This window comes from Neovison vison, chromosome 4, assembly GCF_020171115.1.
Source record: "Neovison vison isolate M4711 chromosome 4, ASM_NN_V1, whole genome shotgun sequence".
Classification (NCBI taxonomy): domain Eukaryota; kingdom Metazoa; phylum Chordata; class Mammalia; order Carnivora; family Mustelidae; genus Neogale; species Neogale vison.
Genome location: NC_058094.1, coordinates 207,619,898 through 207,640,245, shown reverse-complemented (window position 1 = coordinate 207,640,245; position 20,348 = coordinate 207,619,898). Strand labels below are relative to the sequence as shown.

Below are 20,348 nucleotides of genomic sequence, written 5' to 3'. Positions count from 1 at the left end.
CTTAATCCAGTTCTTTGGACAGATACCCAGTTTGGTGTTGTTTGCTATTTTAGGGCTGTTGTGGCCCTAGCACTTATTTTCTATGGGAACAGAGTTATTTTGCTTTCCGAATTTTAAAATAAGCCAATTGAGTGTTAGCCCAGAAACCTCAGTGTTCGTTCATTCATTCACCCAAGAACCGTCCACTGAGCGTTAACTCTGGGTCAGGTGATGTGTTAGAGGCTGTTACAGGGTTTCAGCAGCTGGAAGACAGACAAGGTCCCTGCCCGCAAGTATCCTGCATTCTGGTGATGCAATGAGTCAACAAAAGAGCAAATGAATACACCAGGTAAATCCAGATAATGGCAAGTGCTACAAAGAGAAGAAAAAGTTGACATGAGCGAGTGAGTAGAAGTCAGGAAGGCGGAAGTGTCTTACAGAGGCCTCTAGTGTGGGTTTTTCTGCAGTTTAATCTGCAGGAAGATGACATTCTAACGTTGGTTTCGGCATATGCATACATGAATATGCATAAGTACATGTGATAAGAAGAAATTAGATGAAGTGGCATCACCCTCTGAAATTTCACTCTGGGGCAATCATATCAGAAATAAACACGCTAGCCATTATGACTTTATCATAATAAACTTTTTCTGGTCTTCAGTCTTACCTCCCTGGCCCTGCTAGTGCAGATAGGCAGGTGAAGACAAAAGGACACCAGAGTAATCAAAACAAAGTTTACATCACTCTCTTTTAGGTGAAGTTCATTCTCTACCCTCTGGAGGTTAGATGCTTAGCCCCTGGCATCTGTGCTATGGTGCCACGAAATTCCTGCCCCCAGAACAAGTTGAGGGGATCAAAGAGCTATTATTAATGTCTCAGTTGAGGCCAACTGAGGGAGGGGATGGTGGCAGAGGCGGGCCACTCAGCCCTGCATTCAGCCGCCTTCCTCCACAAAGGGGCCATTGAGCAGGCGCCACAATGGATGGCTGAGAAGAAAGTCTGAAGGAAGGAAAGCATACAGAGCCCCTCGCACAGACTCGGTCATTCATCACCAGGCAAGTGCCAATATCTGGGAACAGCAATCTCAATTTCTGCAAATCCTCCAACCTGCACCAGCTGCTAGTGACTCTGGTGGGCGGCTTTGCTGCTTACGCGAGTTTCCAATACCAAGCCCTGGACCGGATCCAAGTCGACATTCCTTAGGTTAGAGACACTCTGGCTGCAGCGAGCAGCAACAATGGACTTCACAGCTTATAAAGCAGCTTACAAAGGGCTCCCGTGTATTTCAAAAAGCACTTCAGATAGCTGGTGAGAGAAGCTATCTTGCACAAACGCATTCAAGCAGTTTATTCCTAACCCACTTAATTCAAGGTTTCTGTCAGAAGCCGACGACATAGTAGAGGCAGGTGCCAAGAAGTGCGAGAGGGCTGGATGGCGGGGCAGCTGGGGGAATGCAGGCAGCCCCAGCCCTCCTCTCTGGAGCCCCAGCTTGGCGGGACGGGGAGTGACTAGCAGCAATCAGCCCTTCACCTGGATAACACAAGCAATGAAGGCACGAAAGACAGGCTGTGGGATTTCTCGGCTCTTTAGTGAGCCGTCTGTCTCAACCACTTCCACCAGCATTGTTAGGCGGCATTTACAGATGCTACTGAATAACCATTCTGAATGCCCGCTAGATGCCTGCCACCGCACAACCAAATGCACCTTCACTGGACGGCGCAGGTGACTCCAGTCTCAGCACTCCCAGGCTCCAGGGATCCAGGCACTTCCCCATGCGATCTGTGTATACCTCGGTAGGCACAGCTTAGTTCATGGAGAACAGTTTCGCCAGGTAAAAGGCACAGAGACTAAAAGAAGCTAAAGACTAACAGAAAACACTGAGGCTCAAAGGCCCATGGATCTGGAGCTGGGAGCTCACAGAAGCCACTCAGGTGCACAGCAAATAAGAAGTGTGCCAAACAGCGACAATCTCCACGGAAGAAAAGGGATACAGGGCAGGTAAGAATTCTTTGTCAATTTCGTCTTATTCGTGACCTTTGCGAAAGAACTTCATGAGTGCTTTTGTTTTTGGAAAAGGAACTAATGTAAAGCTGTGAAGGAGAATCATCCCTGAACTCTTATAGGTTTTGTGGAAGAAACCCTCACAGGACTATGGGCCCCTCACAAGGTGGCAGAGCCCATGTGGAGATCTGACGCCAACGTCTGTAGTGCTTCATGTGGGTTTCTTGGAGAACACTGAATCAAGCAGATTTCCAGGTAAGAAATTATTACAAGATGAACGAACAGAATCAAAGAAAAATATATAGAGCTGTATCAGATGTGAAGTACAATTTGACACTGGAAAAAAGTTACTAACCTCCCAGCAGTCATTCCAATAGGTAAGACCTAACTGCTAAGGGAATAAAGAGTAAATACGACATGGCAGGGTTTACTATGAGGCCATTCTCATAGCATGAAATGGGTCAACATGAAGAGTAGGTTTAAAATGCTATTAACCCTGTAATTTCTTTTATTATTGTCTGAAATGCCATGTGGGGCAATGACACGCCTTAATGGGATCAGGTTCTAAACTAACATATCTGTACTCAGATCATAAGCCTCAAATGCAACTCCTCACATTTTGGTTATTCCAGCAGCTAATTTGCAGAACAAGGACTAAATGAGAGAAGGTCTTTAGTGAGAAGGTGTGGGGCAGGGGGAGAGAGGGGAGAAAATAAAAACTGTTTCTGTCAGTTGGAGAATTTCTGCTTACTTGCCCAGAATGCCCGATTTCCAGTGTGACTTCCCTCGATTTTTCATGATATTTCAAAAGTCAGACTTCACCAAATGGAAGGGTCCCTGCGACAGAACTCAAGAGACCCAGAATTTCAGATCACAGAGAAACAGCACAATGGCATGAACGCAGACCTATCTGCCAGAGCTCTGTCCCTAATCTGCTGTCAGAAACCATCCAAAGCACTGGCTGAGGCTAATTTGTGCACGCCTATGCTGAGTAAGGCTCCACTCCCAGGTCCACGAACCATGGCTGGGCATTTTTCGTTTGGTTCTTGTGATCGAGATGCTGAATTCACCATCGGGCAAGAGCAACAGTTCCCCCAAGAGGACTGACTGAACTTTCACTTAAGCAGCTCACCTCCCATACGGTCTCGGGCACGCCCGTATTAGAGTATGTGCTGTCCTGCAGTGCCATCTAAATGCTTCTTGTCAAAAATAAGCCCCTTGAAGGCGTGCAGTTTCCCTTTCTTCCCCATGTAGGCGCCATGCAGTGACAGCTTTAATAGATATCCACTGATGAATCAACTCTAAAAAAGAGGGATGGAAGCATGAATCCAAGTAAGAACAAGTACCCTTTACCATGTCTTCTGACAAACCGGACTGTGGAGGAGAAAATTCCCTCCTTTCTAATCAAGGCACACTGCCTCCCAGGAACACAATGCAAAAGGGAAAGATGGCCACTCTACGCAATATGCCTATTTTGATACAAAGGTTTGGGTTGTCATTAGCACTTCCCAATCAGAGCACTCACAAATAGGTCTAAACTTGGAACAGAATTAAAAAAAAAAAAATCCCCATCAAACAATGAGAATTAAGAGTGGAAAAGAAACAGCAGTTTGCTGAAAGAGAGACGAAAATATATCAGGGCCCTAGAGGAGTTATTTCTGAATTCCCTGCACATACGACATCATTCATGAAGAAGGCAATGGTACAAATATAGCATAAATGTCGTCTGCTCTAGCTTGTAATTTAAAATGCAAATGCTAATGAGCGAACTGGTATATCAGTGGAGTTAATAACCGCATGCCTAGCACAGGGGCTGCATCCAAAACACACACAGAGAAGAGACAGACACCATGTTCCAATTTAAAAATAAAAACACCCAAATTAACCCTAGAAAAATCACTAGCAGATGTACAAGCTCAGGAAAAGGAGGCACACCAGGGCAGGGAAATGGGAACTTCTCCACCCGTTGTAGACTAAGTAGCCAATTTAAATAACTTCCTACATACAGTGAAGGTAAGCATGGGAGTTACTAGGGTTTATTCAGGACTACTATTGTAAAGCACAAGTATAATAAGGAAAAACTACAGAGAATCCACAAAGCTTAGACAAATTTTCTTCAAAGCCCACTTGGAAGCCTAGAAGCCAACCTTAAAGGGAGCCTTATGTCCAAAAATCAAAAGCCACTTATGAGAGATGCAGATCTCGTTTATTTTATCATAGGCAAAGGGTGGTTAACTAACAAACGACAAAAGCAGCAATAAAAAAACTCCCAAACTTACCAAGTCTGGATTAATGTGGTAATTTAAAAAAATGGGGAAAAGCTCTGATGAAAAAACATGACAGAGAATGCAGTTGTGTCTCAGACGCCTTCCAGATAGGAAAGGAACTTCTGTGAATTGTTTTTCCTCCTACAAGTTCTGTGCTTGGCAGCCCTACATCAGAATCTGGGACCAATCCCACAGCATTGAGTCTAACTGCAGATCCTTGGGCTTCCTCAGAGCCCCTCAGGCAGGAGGCATCAGGACATGAAACATGTGGCCACTGGTTCTATCCAGTTCCTTGAGTAGAAACCTGTGGTGCCCACTCAGGGGCGGCAGGAAGGTGTGCCAGGGCCAGCTGCCCATACTGGGCACCCAGTGTGCTCTAATTCTCATGTCAGTGCCATTCACTGAAATTTAATACAAAGGACCAGGCTTAGACTGGCACAGACAGCCCACCAGGTTGGGGAAGCCTGAGGAAAACTTTCTGAAAGGAATCCAAGGGGAGCAATGGTCTAGGGTTTGGGGGCAAAGATAGTTTTTCATGATGAGGAACTCTTTTTTTAAACCCAGTCATATCTCGGTTTGAAAGGGGGATGTGAGAGGTGGTTCCCATAGCAACCAGGATTAAGTCTTATAGGCAGTGTGCACTGTTCACCCTGGGGCTGCCCATTACCAGATTTCAAAGCATTTGCCTTTAATTTCAAATTACCACACAATTTACACTCCCTCTCCTGCATCCAGGTCCTGCCATTTTCCACTATTAGGCTGGCCAAATGGACACCCCACAGGCCAGGGGTAGTGGTAAGTAGCCCGATCCTGGATCTGCTGCTTGCCACCACTACTACTAAATGGCTGCTGATAGATGCCAACGGGCTGACAAGATGACAATGAGAGATCCACACTGAAATGGATTTTTCCAGAAAAGCCACATGATAGAATTAGAAGTGAGGTATCTGGCCACAACCAGAGACAGGCACTGGTACTGGAAACACACCAGCAGAGAACAGTGATCAGATTTCTGCAAGCTTCCCAATCCCTACCTGCCATACCCACGACCTGGAAGCCCAAATAACCTTAAACAGACTCAGAAAGAATTGTCAAGTGGGAAGGGAGGAGAAGGAATAGATGAGGGCTTCCGGGGAGAAAAGCTCTGGGGTCTGACTCTTCTGTACTACTCCACTGGCTCTCACTGGCTCTGCCTGATTCCCACCAGGAGTATTTTTTCCCTCATCTCAAACAAAACAAAGCAAAACAAAACAAAAACAGAAAAACCCCCAAATCAAACCAAAACCAAACCCTCAAAAGCATCAAGAGTAAAAAGCAAGGAGAAGGCAGGAGTCCAAGGATTTGGGAGGAAAGGATTCTTTTCATTCTGACCCATCCATCCAGACGGAATGAATGGGCCTGTCCAGTAACAGCTGAGGAGAAACCAACATCTTTCTTTTCTTGGCACAGAAAACCCAACCAAGATGGTAAGGGCTGAGCACCCCAGTCAGGAGGCTGGGCCCCACCTAGCAGTCTGAAGGGCTCTGAAGGCGGCACGGCTGCCACCATGCTTCCTTTCAGCTGCAGGTCCCACTCGGGCCCTGGCATCTCCCTCACCTCCAAGTCCCAGCATCACACCAAGATGAGCAGGCCCATCTGATGGAAATAATTAATCGGGAGGCAGGAGAGCAAGAATTTGTCTTTAAGACTTTTGGCTCCAAGGTCTGTGACTGCCATTAAACCATGCTGAACAAATCTTATTTTTATTGACGTCTTTATTTATTACTCTGACTCAAAAAGACAAAACAAAACAAAACAAAACAAATGGCTCCTGAGCAGATCAAATCCCTGGCTCTGGACCATGAAATACTCCAGTACGTCCTGGGAGTCTCCTTTGATTCCTACTACTTACTATTCCTCAGGTCATGGCATTTTGAGGGCTCTTACCATCCTGGTCACTCTCCTCTAATCCTTGTGTGGTTTGCAGATTCCCTTCCCAAAAGGGTGGTCCCCAGAGAGAAGATCACACTCCCGGCCTGCCCCGTCCTGGGCTGGACCAGCACTCAACCCCACCCCTCTCCAGATGCTATACGCTGGCTTAGAAACAATGATGGTCTTAGCCTTTTGGACAGTTATCACAATATATACTGTTGTTGTTTTATAAAAATCAGAGTTGTTTACATTTACATGGTTTTAAAGGCATGTTTTTCTTACTCTTATCTTCTTAAAAATGTATTTTGTTTCTTCCTGTCTATACATTCTTTACCTCAATAGACACAACTACTTTGCTTGAAGCCTGGACTTTAGGTATTTCTACATTCCTAGCAGATTGCCCAGTGGAAATACATTATTAAACAGCTATGCCACTGAATGACCCACAAACATGACGAGGCTCATTCTGGGAATGATTCACAATCGAGAGATGGGAGATAATCGGGCCAGGCCTACACTTCATCCACATGACGTGACCAGGGGTGGCAGTGCAGTCCATGTGCAGAGACAGCAGCAGAAGGCAGGGCACTGCACGCTCAGCAGCAGAAGAGCAGAGATTTCCACGCCCAAACAAAGGCAGAGTGAGAGGAAAATGATTGATGAGTGCATCCATTTCTTTGAGGCTACTCTTCCTGAGAACTAATGATACTGGCTAAGTTGTTCTGCCTAGATGAATCACACCTAGCCTGACAAAAGAAAGTGTTCCCAATCTTGGATGCTCAAATGCCACCACCCTTGTGAAGTCTTTGCCATTCCCCAATTAATTGTTCTCTCTTCTGCACTCCCATGGTATGTTGCTTATACTTTTCATAACTCCTTTTTATCCTTCCTTGTTTAAGTTTTTCCTATGGCTGTCTACACTACTCGGCTAAAAGCTACTCAGGAAAGCAGCAACTACCATATTAATTTATGTATCACCCACAATCCACCTATCAAAGACTACTTTTTCTTATGGTGGACTTGCAAAATCTTGGCCTCATTAAAAAAGGCTCCCCCAACCTGTTTATTGTACTAATGCTTTCCTAACAAGTGATCCGCCAGGACCTCCTGACATGAAGGTAATTCATAAAATTCATACAATGGTATCTTTAAAAGTGAAGACTACAGCTGCTCCAGGAAAGTCTCAGGTCAAGCTGCCCATTTCTGGTAATGGGACCCAACTGAAAGCAAGTAGGTAGTGGAGACGGAATCAAACTGGCAAGTCCCAAGAGAAAGAATACCCCACTTTACAAATACCCATTAAGTTGCAATTCAATTAAAGCATCTGAAAGGAATTCATAAGTATCAGCAGACCCTGTAATTGCTTAATTAAGGATAGAAGCCCAGCAAACACAACCACATAACTGCCTGATTCATTAGCACCTCGTGATAGCAGAATGGGATTTCTCACTTAAACATGCATTGGCTTTAATTGTGTAATTTGGTTAGGCCCTGGTAATCAATGAGGATCCACCATTCCTGGGGCCAAGAGATGGGGAGGATATTCTTGTTCACCTTCCCTCTCCTCCCTCATTAGAAGTTTTTGGGCTATTGAAACAGGCAGTTGATATTTCTATTAGGACTTGCTGGAGAAGAGGTGTTAAAATCAAAGAAGGACATGAGATACTTTCCTCAAAGGCATTTGGGTGGAAGGACACACAGCTGAACCTTTAGTTTACCCATCATGCACACAACCACCATCAAAATTTACCAAACCCTAGATACTTAGGACCTTTTCCTCTCTGTATCCCTTGTCATAATGCAGCTCCAGTAGGGGAGTTGTAATCAAAGAAAGAGAGGAAAAAATTGGAAAAAAAAAATGCCAAAGGGCAGGCAAAGGGAAGTCTCATTTTCTAGTCTTGTTTCATATGACTAGGTAACTGGTTAATTAGAAGTCACCTGCTGTGATCTACATGGGAAACCCCTGCCAGGTGGCTGCCGCCTTCTAGGTGATTTGTACCATGGGATCCAACCAAGATGACTGACATCCACCCCCTGCACACTCTGAACCAGCCTCAGTTCCTCATTCTCACACATACTGCTGTCCTAGCTTGAGGAGCATGGAAATGCAAATGGGGTGGGCTCAGTGACTCAGCAGAAGACATCAAACAATTGATATGAGACTTAGATTACTTTGCACTGAAACCTCAAATTATTCTCTTCCAATTCAGGCAGTTGGTTCCCAGGCAAACTCAATCCCTGCCTCTGCACAGTCAATGGAACTACCTCCTGGACTATGCCCTTAGCATGCCCCAGACACCCTAGAGCCAAGATAATAATTCACAATAAGGAAATGTACTGTGAAGGTCATACCTAGCACCGGGACACACACTCCGTGCCCAGCGGTGCTGTTAAATAATAATGTGAACCAAAGGCCAAGTGATAAGCAAACAGGTGCACCTCAGTATCCCTTTAGACAAGAAATGAAAATGTGAAACACGTGGTATGTGAAAATAAGTGAAAAATAAAGACCAGGGGCAAACTGTTTTTGTTCTAACGGGAGGAAAAAGCATGGAGGCACACTAAATGCTAGATGAGGAAAAAGGATCTTTCAAACAAATGTGGGCAGCCTGGGGATCTTGGCTTCCCTGTGAGCTCAGGCCCGCCCCGGCTGGCCTCTCTGGCTGAAAGAAGTCTGCACAGGAGGCCACAGCGGCAGGCAGAGGGACCGTCAACCGTCTCTGTTCTGATGCTGTAAGGTCACCTGCTCACCGACCAAACCTAAGCCAGGTGCTCCGAGGACTAAAGGGCAAGAGCTTTCAGGAGGCACTGACCTGTCAGCTACAGCTGACTTTGCCCAGCCCCACCTGCTATCCCATCTGACCAGGCAATCATTCCACATACAGGGGTGCAGGAACCGTGACAGAGAGGCCAGCTGGCTCGGGCCAAATGCCACTCCCTATCAAGCTGTGGGGCCGTCTGCCCAAAAAAGGCCACATAAAAATGGAAAGTGTCCACCCCACCTTGAAGTCCAGAGGGCTCTCTGAAAGGCTGGGATTAATGAGAGCAGCACATACGGGATTGCTGAACAATTATCTTGACTTTCCCCTTGAGAATCACAGCCCAAACTCCCTCCTGGCTGCAGAGAGACATCATTTTCAGCAGAATGGCGTTTGTCCACGATGTAGAGGACACCCCACAGACACCTGCAAGCTATGCCATAAGGGTCACTGTCCAGGTGAAACACCCCACAATGTGAATGCCATGTCTCTGTCTACACTTGCTTTCAGTGTTCGTTGTAGCTGATCTCAGAAGCTCCAGGGACACTCCTCTAAGGATACTGCCTCCATCCTGTTCTCTAGCCATTTTGTTCCTACTGTCTCCTTTAGCTCATCGCTCTGCCAATCAAATCCTTACAGCCTTTCTTTGTCTCTTCTCTTCAGGATTCAGACCAGTGTTTCTCATGTTCCCCAAGATACCTTCTCCCTCCATCTTTTTTATATCCTTATTTGCCAAGAAGATTTTGTTGCGTTGTACATGCTGTAATTGGTATTATGAAAACAATAGGTATACTGAAGAGCTTTTCCAACTCAATGCCATACTCTGCTGCAACCTTAAGAATTAGTTACAAAAGTACTCAAGTTGCTGACATCCTTAGAATGTTACTGTGACCCCTTAGCTTTCACTTTTATGCATTCCTTTTGCATTGTTAGAATTTTGTGACAAGCACTCTATTTTTGATTCTGCTCCTCATTTCCCACATTTATACCCTAATCGCCTGTAATCTTCCTTTAGCTGAATCAACTGATGAAACTGCACTGACAAAGGTCATCTGTGACTTACTAATTTGATAAACAGTATAAAATTATTTCTTAAGTTTTTACTGACGATATTTTAGGTAAAATCTGACACTGCCAACTCCTTGGACTTCTTTCTTCTCTTGGCTTCCTGAACATTACTTGCAGGATTCTCCGCCTAATTCTCCAACCACCAATTATCTGTTCCTAAAACGTATACTTACTTTGGCGTTGCCCTTGCTGGTGGATATCCTAGTCAAGCCTTGGGCGAGTTACTTACCCTCCTACACTCGATGTCACCCTCTTTTCTGACCAAAAAATCCAATCATTCTCTGAATCATCAAGCCTTCCTCCTAAATACTTTTCCAACCTCTCCTCATCTTCACTGCTAGATTTTAGGCATCTCACCCTCTTGCTTCTGTACCTACTTTCTCTGCTTCCAGCCTCATTTATTCTAATGTATTCACCAAAATAAACTTTAACACAAGTGTGAGCATGTCGCTCTCTTGCTCAATACCCTCAGTGACTCTGAGGGTCCACGGTACATCCTGTGTGCATTTCCAGCTTATTCCCACACCAACCCCTCACTCCTTATACTCCACCAGAACCAAACGGGGCCCAGTTACCTGGACACACCAAGACAGATTATACCTTTACACCTTTGTACATGCTGTTAACATCTACTTAGAATGTTCTTCCCTATCGATCTCCTTTTCCCCTCCTGTCCCAACATTGTCAACTCCTATTTGTCCTTCAAAAGCAGCTCAGGGAACAGCTCCTCAAGGAGACAGCCCTGACTTTCCTTTAAGTAACTGATCACTCCCTCCTCTGTGTTACTTCTGTGCCTTATAAAGAAGTCTCTCACCCAGAGCCCAATACTGCAGTCTGCTTACATGTCTGTCTTCCCTCCAGAGCTTCCAGAGACCTTAACAGGAAGCAAAGTCCCTCCTTCTAAACTCAAAGGGAAAAGCCAGTAGCCTTCCTATCAGTGAGCTTTCCGCTCATTTAGGAGGAGGCTAGAAGAGCAACTTTGTTTGATTTATTTCCACTGAGAGGTCAAAGTCTCCATGGTAGAGTCACTGAGAGGTCAAAGTCTCCATGGTAGAGCCACAGCTACGTGCAAACACACTGCACAATATACTACTGCACGTAAGAGTTATGAAGAGCTCTAGCGGGGCACCTGGGTGGCTCAATGGGTTAAAGCCTCTGCTTTTGGCTCAGGTCATGATCCCAGGGTCCTGGGATCGAGCCCCTGCTGAGCAGAGAGCCTGCTTCTCCCCCTCCCCTGCCTACTTGTGATCTCTGTCAATAAAGTCTATAAAAAAATATATATATAAAAAAAAGAAGAGCTCTAGCTATGAATTCACCAAGTCATTGTGAGGAAGAGGAAGGAAACAGATTTATGGATAATCTACTTCATGGCAGCCTTGTTCTGAACCCATTATACATCTCATTAAACCCGCACAAAAATCCTAAGAGGCAAGAAACACTTTCCAGTTAACTGACGTCTGAGCTAACTAAGGCTCAAGAGTAAAAAACCTCCTTAAAGTCACCTGCTTGTGCAGAGTAGAGCTGTGATTCAAACTGAGGTCTGTGTGCTCTTACAACTTCTCCCTGTCCTGTATCCTTGCCAGGTTTCTAAAGAAGTTAGAACATGCAGAATATAACCACACATAGTATGGCAGGAGAAAAATGTAAAACCTTATATTTTGCTTTGGTAATTTATCTTTCAGAATAGAAGTTCACTCGGGTGCTATCTTTCGAATCGCTAAGCTTAGAATAATGCCAAGTACACACACAGGAACTGGGTGACCAGGCTGCACTGTGTCTGAACCTCAGCGGGTTGGAAACTGCCCCAGTGAACACTTAAGCAACACATATTCTACTCTACATATACAGTGGGACAAGGCCTTTCTGGCAGTTGGCTGAGGTCCAGAACAGTCAAGCAAGACAAATGCTCCATGGGAAACAAAGTACAACCAGAACGGTTCTGCAGAACTCTAGCCAGGATGGGTCTAGCTCTGAGCTGGTTCTATTCAAGTAGTTTTGAATTTAGAAGCCAGACCTTCAATGTTTTCTTTCCCCTATAGACCGGTGGCCAAGTTTTCCAGAAAGAATCATACTTTTTCTCTTGCCCACCTCTGGGATAAAGCTCCCAGAGTCCAGAGGATACTTCTGTTTTGCAGATATAGAACAAAGCACAGGTTGTTACTTCAAACTCTGTAACCACAGGAATTCACTGGTAAGAAACTTCTCTGCTCTGGAAATCTTCAGTAAAGGGCACAGATGGTATCTGTCACACACTGCCACAATGCCCCTTACTTTACTATGATGCACCAAAGTACAGCCCCCCAGTACGGCATGGATTTGTTTGGCTCTTCCTTTCCGCAGCTGCCCCTGAGCTTCACGTCATACCTCTCAGTCCCTTTGGAAAGCCTGCAGAGCTGTGCAGTGTTCGTTAACTTCTTCAGAGTGTGAGAGAGCCTCAGCCAGAAGTGGTGGCCCAGCCGCAGTGGAGAACATCACGGCCATGTGTTCAGTGAGTGATTTATCTTACGTAACAGCCCATTTAGTTAGGGCCTGAGGGAGACCCTCATCCAAAGAAGAAACTATCAGGGCCTTCTAGGAAAAGGAGGCTGAGGCAATCTGGCAGGGGACAGCAAGCACGTCTTCCATTTCTCTTCCCCCATGGCAAAATCTATTCAAGAATCCCAACAGAAAAAGTGCTGAGGGAGCAGGGTCAGCAGAAAAGGCAATGTGCATGGTAAGAACACAGCAGAGTATCATGTCCTTTGTGAGTGAGTGAATGTTTGTGTGTACAGGGGTGGGGTGTGCGGTGTTTAAGTAAAATGACACTTTCTCTCAAAGACTACAGTCTCTGTGAAGTAATAAAGCAGTCTGCTCCTTGAATGCATAAATGTAAATTGCTCAAAGAACACAGATCATACAGTCTTGCTGGCTTGTGAAATATCAAGCTACCAGAAAAGATAGGATAAGAGAGATGCGCATTCAGTCAGCAAAGAAAGGGTGGCTTGCCCCAGCACGTCAAGCTCAGTGCAACAGAGAAACACTACAGATGCAGAACCCTGGGAAGGTAATGTCATAGTTTGACGTTTCACGAAGGATCTGGATCCTAATAACAGCTGAAAAGAATAAAAGAGAGACAAACCGCACTGCCCAGGGAGACATAAGGGAAGGGTGTCTCAGCTCCTCGGTGGACTACCCATGACTAGCATGGCACAGTGGTCTACCCCAAATGGGAAATACTGACTGTGAGAATTCCATCATTAGTATTTTTCTTTGTCTGGAATTCCCTTCACTCAGGCCACAAAAACATACACGTTGTCTTTCAAGCTGCTCTACTCTAATGCCCTGTGGTCGGTAGAAATGAGGAGCAAAAGAGGGCCCAGTGCTGGGTCTGCAGTGACAGAGAGATTAAATCTAGCAATTTTGTGTTCACATCTCAATTAGACACTAAATCACCTAGACTGGTTCGAGGTCTCACTGGAGGGCATGTGACTTCCAGGCATGACCTCTGAGCTCCGGGAGGAAATTATTGGAACATGTAACACACAAGACTTACCTGCAAGCAAGAAGGTGATAAGGCAAGTTTCCTTTGGCAAATACAGCTTGAGACGAGAACCACTGAAGACATATTCCACTACAGCTTCAGAACGACCTGCCCGTTGAAGGAAGGGCAGAAACTGCTTTGCTTTTTGGGTATCCTGGTGGATGAAAGAAAAGAATTGTTAGAAAAAAAGTAATAAAATCTAAGGAAATGATTCTCTCTCTGTACTAGGGCAAAAAGTCTGGCAAACCATAGAAAGCTTGGCACATAATTGCAGAAAAACAGATAATCCTGAAACTATGACATAGGGAAGATAGTCATGTGACTTCCACAGAAGAAACAGAGTTAATCTGAAATTTCCAGAACATTCTGTGTGCTTCCCACTGTTCTTTTACTATGCACTCCATGAATATACAAGTTAGGAAGGTGCTTTGAAATGAAAATTTCATTCCTCGTGGGTTGCAAAAAAGGGCTTCTCTTCCTTCAACAAAATCGAGGGGGAGAAGACTATATCAGCCTTTCATGGAGGTTAATTTAACCTTTAATTTTCATTAAAAAAAAAAAAAAAAAAAGCCTCCCAGGCTGTGTTACATAAAGCCCCTTAACCAGTTCACCTTTAACCTTCAATGGGTTTTGTAGATTCAGAGCTCACTGTTTCTGAACATCAAGGGTACCTACATAGCAAGCCTTGGTCTATGTGCTCTTCAAGGGTGAGCTGGGACCTGAGCAGACTGTTCCTGTTCCCAGTCTGGGAAATCTCTAACAGTAAGACATACTCAGTGGGGACCTATTCCACATCATGTCAGCATGAACAATTACAGAAACAAGAAAAACACATGAAACCAAGTAGCACTTTAAAACTTTTTCCCCCACATAAAACACAAAGTGCATGCCCTCTACCCTCAAGGGTAACCAGACCACGGACATTTTGAACCTCTGAGCTCTCAGCTAGAGAGCTTCAAATCCTTTCAGGAAAGCCTTCAACCTAATGAAACAGATGACAGAGTAAGCAAGCATCAAAACATCACAGTGCATGTGCTGGGCGAGTAGTCACGGCACATCCAAATTTCCGAGGTTTTCAGCTCAGCCAGCAGAACTGTAAACTCCCTCTGAGGACAGCGAGCTCTGCATACTTCCCTGACTCCTGCGACACAAGCAGTCCACACTCTGCCAAGCGCTTCCTTTCTGACTCTGCTCCTAGCAACAGAGCTACTGTATCTAAATTAATGCACATTAGATAATGAAAATTTAACAAGCCATCAAGTATTTGAGAGCTTTCACAGCAGCCAGAGGGGCTCCTCTCATTCAGAAGCAGTGAGGTAGGCTGGGATGAAAACAGTATTTATAGTAATGAGATTCATCCTTCCCTTCAAACAGATTCTCAGAGAAAAGGAGAGACAGTCATCCATTCTCAGCATCTCTAATGGCACACTGGTAAAAAGGTAAGGTAACAATGAGCTTTAGCGAGTTGGGAACTCCTCCGGTGAACACTTAAGCAACACATATTCTACTCTACATATACAGTGGGACAAGGCCTTCCTGGCAGTTGGCTGAAGTCCAGAACAGTCAAGCAAGACAAATGCTCCATGGGAAAGAAAGCACTACCTGATTAAAATCCTTTTGCCACACTAGTCTAAATCTGGGACATTATTCATGAGCCGAACCAGTAAGTCAACAACAATTATTAAATTGATTATCGGAAATCATGAGGCAACTTAATGTCTCTGAAGAGAGGGCCTTTCCCCTCCAAACTGCAGTAATCTATATTTTTCTGAAACAGACTTTTGCTCACTGTCATATGGACGCAATTATCTGGAGAAAAAAAAAGGTGCTTACAAGAATAACAGCACACATACTCACAGGTATTAATATAAAAAGAAGGTTATAGCAAATTCTCACCCTATTTTGCTAAATGATTACTTAATTTACCAAAAGAGAGAATTTCTCAGACTGGGAACCAAGGAGAAATGGAGGCACCTTACTATCAGCCATGTAAAGAAAAAAATAAAAGTTCCTGACTCTTCCTGAGTCTCAATCTACAATTTAATAGTCCTAATCCAGAAACAACAACATATGGGAAGATAGCAAAGAGAATATGACATGCCACTGACTATGACAAAAATTAGAAGTGAAAGCCAACCATGACAACTGAAGGCATGACGACAAATTTCAAAAGCCTACCACAACTGTCCATGTTTACCTCCAGAGGCCAAATTACAAGATAAGACATGGAGCTCCCTCATCGTTCCAAATGCTTGAAGATGATATGCCTATGAACCACCTGCTAAGGTCAAAGATACAAAATTTTACCCAAGTTCATAGATTCTTTTTTTTTTTTAAAAGATTTTATTTATTTATTTGACAGATAGAGATCACAAGTAGGCAGAGAAGCAGGCCTCAGAGAGAGGAGGAAGCAGGCTCCCTGCTGAGCAGAGAGCCCCAGGCGGGGCTTGATCCCAGGACTCTGGCATCACGACCAGAGCTGAAGGCAGAGGCTTCAACCCACTGAGCCACCCAGGGGCCCCCCAAGTTCATAGATTTTTAAGAATAAAAAAATTCTTATCAAGTCAATTAAATTGAATATAAGCACCAAAACACGTCAACTCTTTTCAAACTCTATCACAGGCAGACAATGGTGTCCATCTTCCTTGTCATCTCAAGTGCTTCCCCTGCTTGGCATGTTCCTTTCAACACAAAAATTCTTGAAACCTTTACAATTTGTCTCAGTGGCTCCCATGAAAAGACTGGCAAGTCTGACAAGTTCCCTCCGGTGATGGAGCCGCCCATCAGTCCCTGCTACTTTAGCTATGGAATTTATTTATTTTAGGAGTTTTGATTGTTATGACCATAAAACTGACTGAATATGGTTAAACTGATTTGTCTTCCAAAGAGCCCATGCACTTCAGTCTCTGACACTCATTTCTAAGTTTCAACACTACGTAAATAAGAGAAAACTTGATGATGAGGAATGGTGTAATAGAGAGCAGTGTAGGCCTCACTGAAGAACTGAAGATGCCAGGTGCATCTTTAGGAGAGTAGAGAGATCAAGTTCAAATGACAACATTAAGATGACACCTGAAATTCTCCGATAATCCTGAAGCAGCACCTAGTGAGATTTAGTGAAATCAAAGATTTCTTTATAACCTTGGAGCTCCAAAAGAATTTTTTTATAGATTAAAGGCCTCAGATTTAAAGAGTTAACAACACTGAGACTTGAGGCACAGGAGGCTCATTTCAAGGCAGACTATTCAGTGTCCAGTATTTCTGTCTAGAAATCTAGTTGCAGACACTCTCATCCTCAGGTTTTCTATGCTGTGACACATGTAGGTGAGGCCTGGGCATCTACTTGCCACAGTTTTCCCCATGACATTGGCTCAAAGCTTTGAGAATCCAAGCAGATAAATTAGCTATGGTTTTCTGCACCAATATTCCCCTCCACTGGTGTAAATAATCAAGAAGCAACTGTCCTTCTGAGCAGGTAAGTCTTTTTTTGTTGCACTGCTAGTTTTCACATTACCTGTGCTCGAAAACAAACTACACATAAGTATTTTCCTGTAATCCTAGAGAAGCTAATTTAAGGTTGCATTAGCTACATTTAACTTGCTATTGTGGATGGCATCTCTTTAAGGAATGTTTCTGCCTCCTCAATGCACCTTGAAATTGAGAAAGTAATGGTGCAACAAATGTGCCTGGGGTGACTTCATTTCAAAGGATGCTAATATCTATACCTCACACTTAGTGGAACAGGGCTTGGAATGACCCCAAAGAAAGGCAGGATGATCCTTAGAGAAAAAGGTCGTAAAGGCACCTTAATTATACACTCCTACTCTGTTCTCACTTCCGGCCCGTCAGGCCAAACCTCTTCCAAATGCAGACTACATGTGTCAACGCCTATACAAAATTCCCTTCAGCAGGTAGATTGCAACCTGTCCCTATAAAGTACGTGTAAGTATGTACATGCTGAAAATAATTTAGTAGGATGAATTACCAAGTTTGGAAGAGTGGGACAGTTGAGGGCAGAAGAGGGCAGGGGAAGGGCAGGGGAAAGGCAGAGGAAGCAGAATCCTTACATGGCACGCCCAGGACCAAGGTCCACAGCATGCTACTTAGACACACGTGTCCTCTGCATCCTAGAAGAGCAGAACTTATATAAATCAAAGTTCTGTGAATTCTGGAACAGGATTTAGGTTGTCAGTTTGTACTTGATGTTAGCAAAGTGAATTCTTTGATTTTTCCACTGAAAATACCCATAGAGTAGGCATAAACATAGTTTACTGGTGAGAAGCAAACATCACAACACACAAAATAGCACAGGGAAATGGGAATCAGAGTAAACCTATTAGTTAACCATTAATCAGGATTATCATGGGCAAGTCTCAAAAGGGAACTGTTAATAATGAAGCTCACTAATTAGTTTTCATCATCACAATCACTCTTTGATTAACATCATAGCAAAAAGAACTAAAAACAAACACATGCAGAGCTTATTAGGGTACGGGGGTGGGGGGTGCTCTGCCAGAAACTTGAGCACTGGGAAGAGGCCCATCACACCTGACCAGGCTGCCTGGCACTACAACCGTGTCCCCACACGGCTGGCTCCAGCGAAGCCAGAAGGTTTCTCCCCTGCCAGCGCTGACTATCCTCTCCATTGGCCGGCCTCAGGCTAGGCCTACAGAGCACAATGCTGTTTGGGTCCAACCAATTTTAATGCCGAAGTGGCAGAAGCTCTGTGTGCAAAAAAACAGATACAAAGGGAAGGAAAGAGCGAAGAGATCAGAATTAATACCTAAGGACAGGCCCCAAACACACTCTCTTTTTAAGTTGTATTGTGACAACTCATCGCCACAGTTAATAGATCTTTTCAGGGCTCCTCAGACCAGGAGGACTTTTCCCACAGCTATGTGGAAGACAAATCAGAAGTACATCCTCTATCAGAAAGGCAAAAAAGTCATCCACCACTCCGCGCTCTTCCTCTTTTCCACAGCCTGGGCTCTATGGCCCCATTGACATTTGAACACACAGAACAAGGCTGTGAGTCTTTGTGAGGAACCAGCTGTACAGCAAGATCTCTTAATATATAATATATAATCCAAATAATATATATGAGATATATTACATGATATATAGATATATATATATATAAATAAGATAATAAGATTAATATATAATATAAATCTCTTAATATAAATGGGACCCTGGAGGGAGACACTTGAAAATGCCCTCTAGCTCCAATATTTACCACAAAGCACTTAAAAATTTGAAACCAACCTTTCCTGGCTGGTTGTCAATGTTTCATGAAGAGGTGTGTATGAGCAAGCTAGGGACGGAAACATCAGTAAGGTGCAAGTTTAACAGGAATGAAGTAAACATAGCAGAGAACATAGAGAAAAACACTCTGACTGAAAACATTACAAGGAAACAAGAAAAAAAAAGGTGCTGAAACTAGGCCATCAATAATCTTTCATTAAGTGCTGTCTATAGTTTTATAGTTTCTCATACTATTTACTCCCTTGGCACAGAACCTCACTCAGGCCTCCAACATGTGGAAGTGTAGGAGAAACAATGTTTCGTGCTTTGGGCTCCACTCCTGAGAGCAGGAATCAAGAGGACATCTGCAGGAGCACTAGGCTGTGCGACAGCTTTGAGCTTGGGAGGCTGGCGTTCCAATCTCTGGCACCCTCAACAGAGGTTTTCTCCTCTGACTCTCCTCCTTTACCAGTTATTAAGTTAGGATGGCATAGCTAAGCAAAGCTTTCCTTCCCAAACCCTTCTAAAACTTGCAAGCTAAGGACAGACCAAAGGGCAGAAGGAGCAGCACTTCCCAAATTGAAAGAAAGCCACAGAGCATGTCAGAGCTTCATGTCCCAAATGTGGAGGAGAAGAAGTTTCTCTGCAATCAGAGTTGAAAGAAACTTTGCCTGTTGCTCTCAGGAGCCCTGCAAAGGACAGGTGTTTGTAATATTTGTATTTGGTCGGTCTTGTCCACCATCTATTTTCTTTCCAAAAGGTCCAATAATGATAAAAGGAGGGACTTCCAATGCTGAGATAAGAAGACACAACCTGTGTTTAGAAGAAAAATGGGCAAAGTAGCATTCCGATGGACAGTCAACAGCAGCATGAGTAGGAAAAAGTCGGATCGCATTACACAGATAGATTAGGGAACCCCAGAATATGGCCTGGACTTCAACTGTAATCACCCCAAACTGTTAATAGCTTAAAACTCCCTCAACGGGGGTTGGATAAACCAGCTGTGGTCCTTACACAATGGAACACTACTCTGCAGTAAAAACAATGCAGGCAACAACACAGATGGCCCTCAAAGAAAGGATTCTTTTTCTAGAACACTGTGGCAAAGGTTAGAGTAGAGGGTCAGAAAACGGATCAGTGGCTGCCAAGGACTGGGGGAAGGGCCAAAGGTGAACTCCAAGGGCATGGAAGAATTTTGTGGGATGATGCAATAGTTCTATTGTCCTGACTATGGTGATGATTACATGTATACACTGCTTCTCAAAATGTACCTCTGTCAAAACTGACAGAATTATATACTACAAATGATATAGTTTATATACTACAAATGATATAGTTTTATAAATTAAACCTAAATTTTTAAAAATAAAAAAAAATTGGCCAAGATAGGTAGCTTATGCAAAATTTTAATTTTTAACTTAAGAAAACCTTTTTCCTAGTCAACTAATTTGTAAGTATCTCAGAGTTACAAGTTCAAAATGAAGAACTTTTCATGCTTCAGATAAACTGCCTTATCTAACTGTTCAATGAATTAAAGTATTTTAAAAATTCAAGCAGAAAATAGTTTAGATGAGGAAAAATCATGAGGTTAGAAGAGCA

At 43.9% G+C, this 20,348-nt stretch overlaps 1 protein-coding gene across 1 annotated transcript in view; it reads right to left on the bottom strand.

Annotated features, from left to right (window-relative positions):
• The window catches only part of SND1 (staphylococcal nuclease and tudor domain containing 1), a 415,583-nt gene that overhangs the window by 138,391 nt on the left and 256,844 nt on the right, over positions 1-20,348 (bottom strand). The window contains exon 15 of the mRNA XM_044246515.1: positions 13,518-13,659. Within this exon, the coding sequence (XP_044102450.1) occupies positions 13,518-13,659 (142 nt within the window). The remainder of the gene's footprint in view (positions 1-13,517; positions 13,660-20,348) is intronic.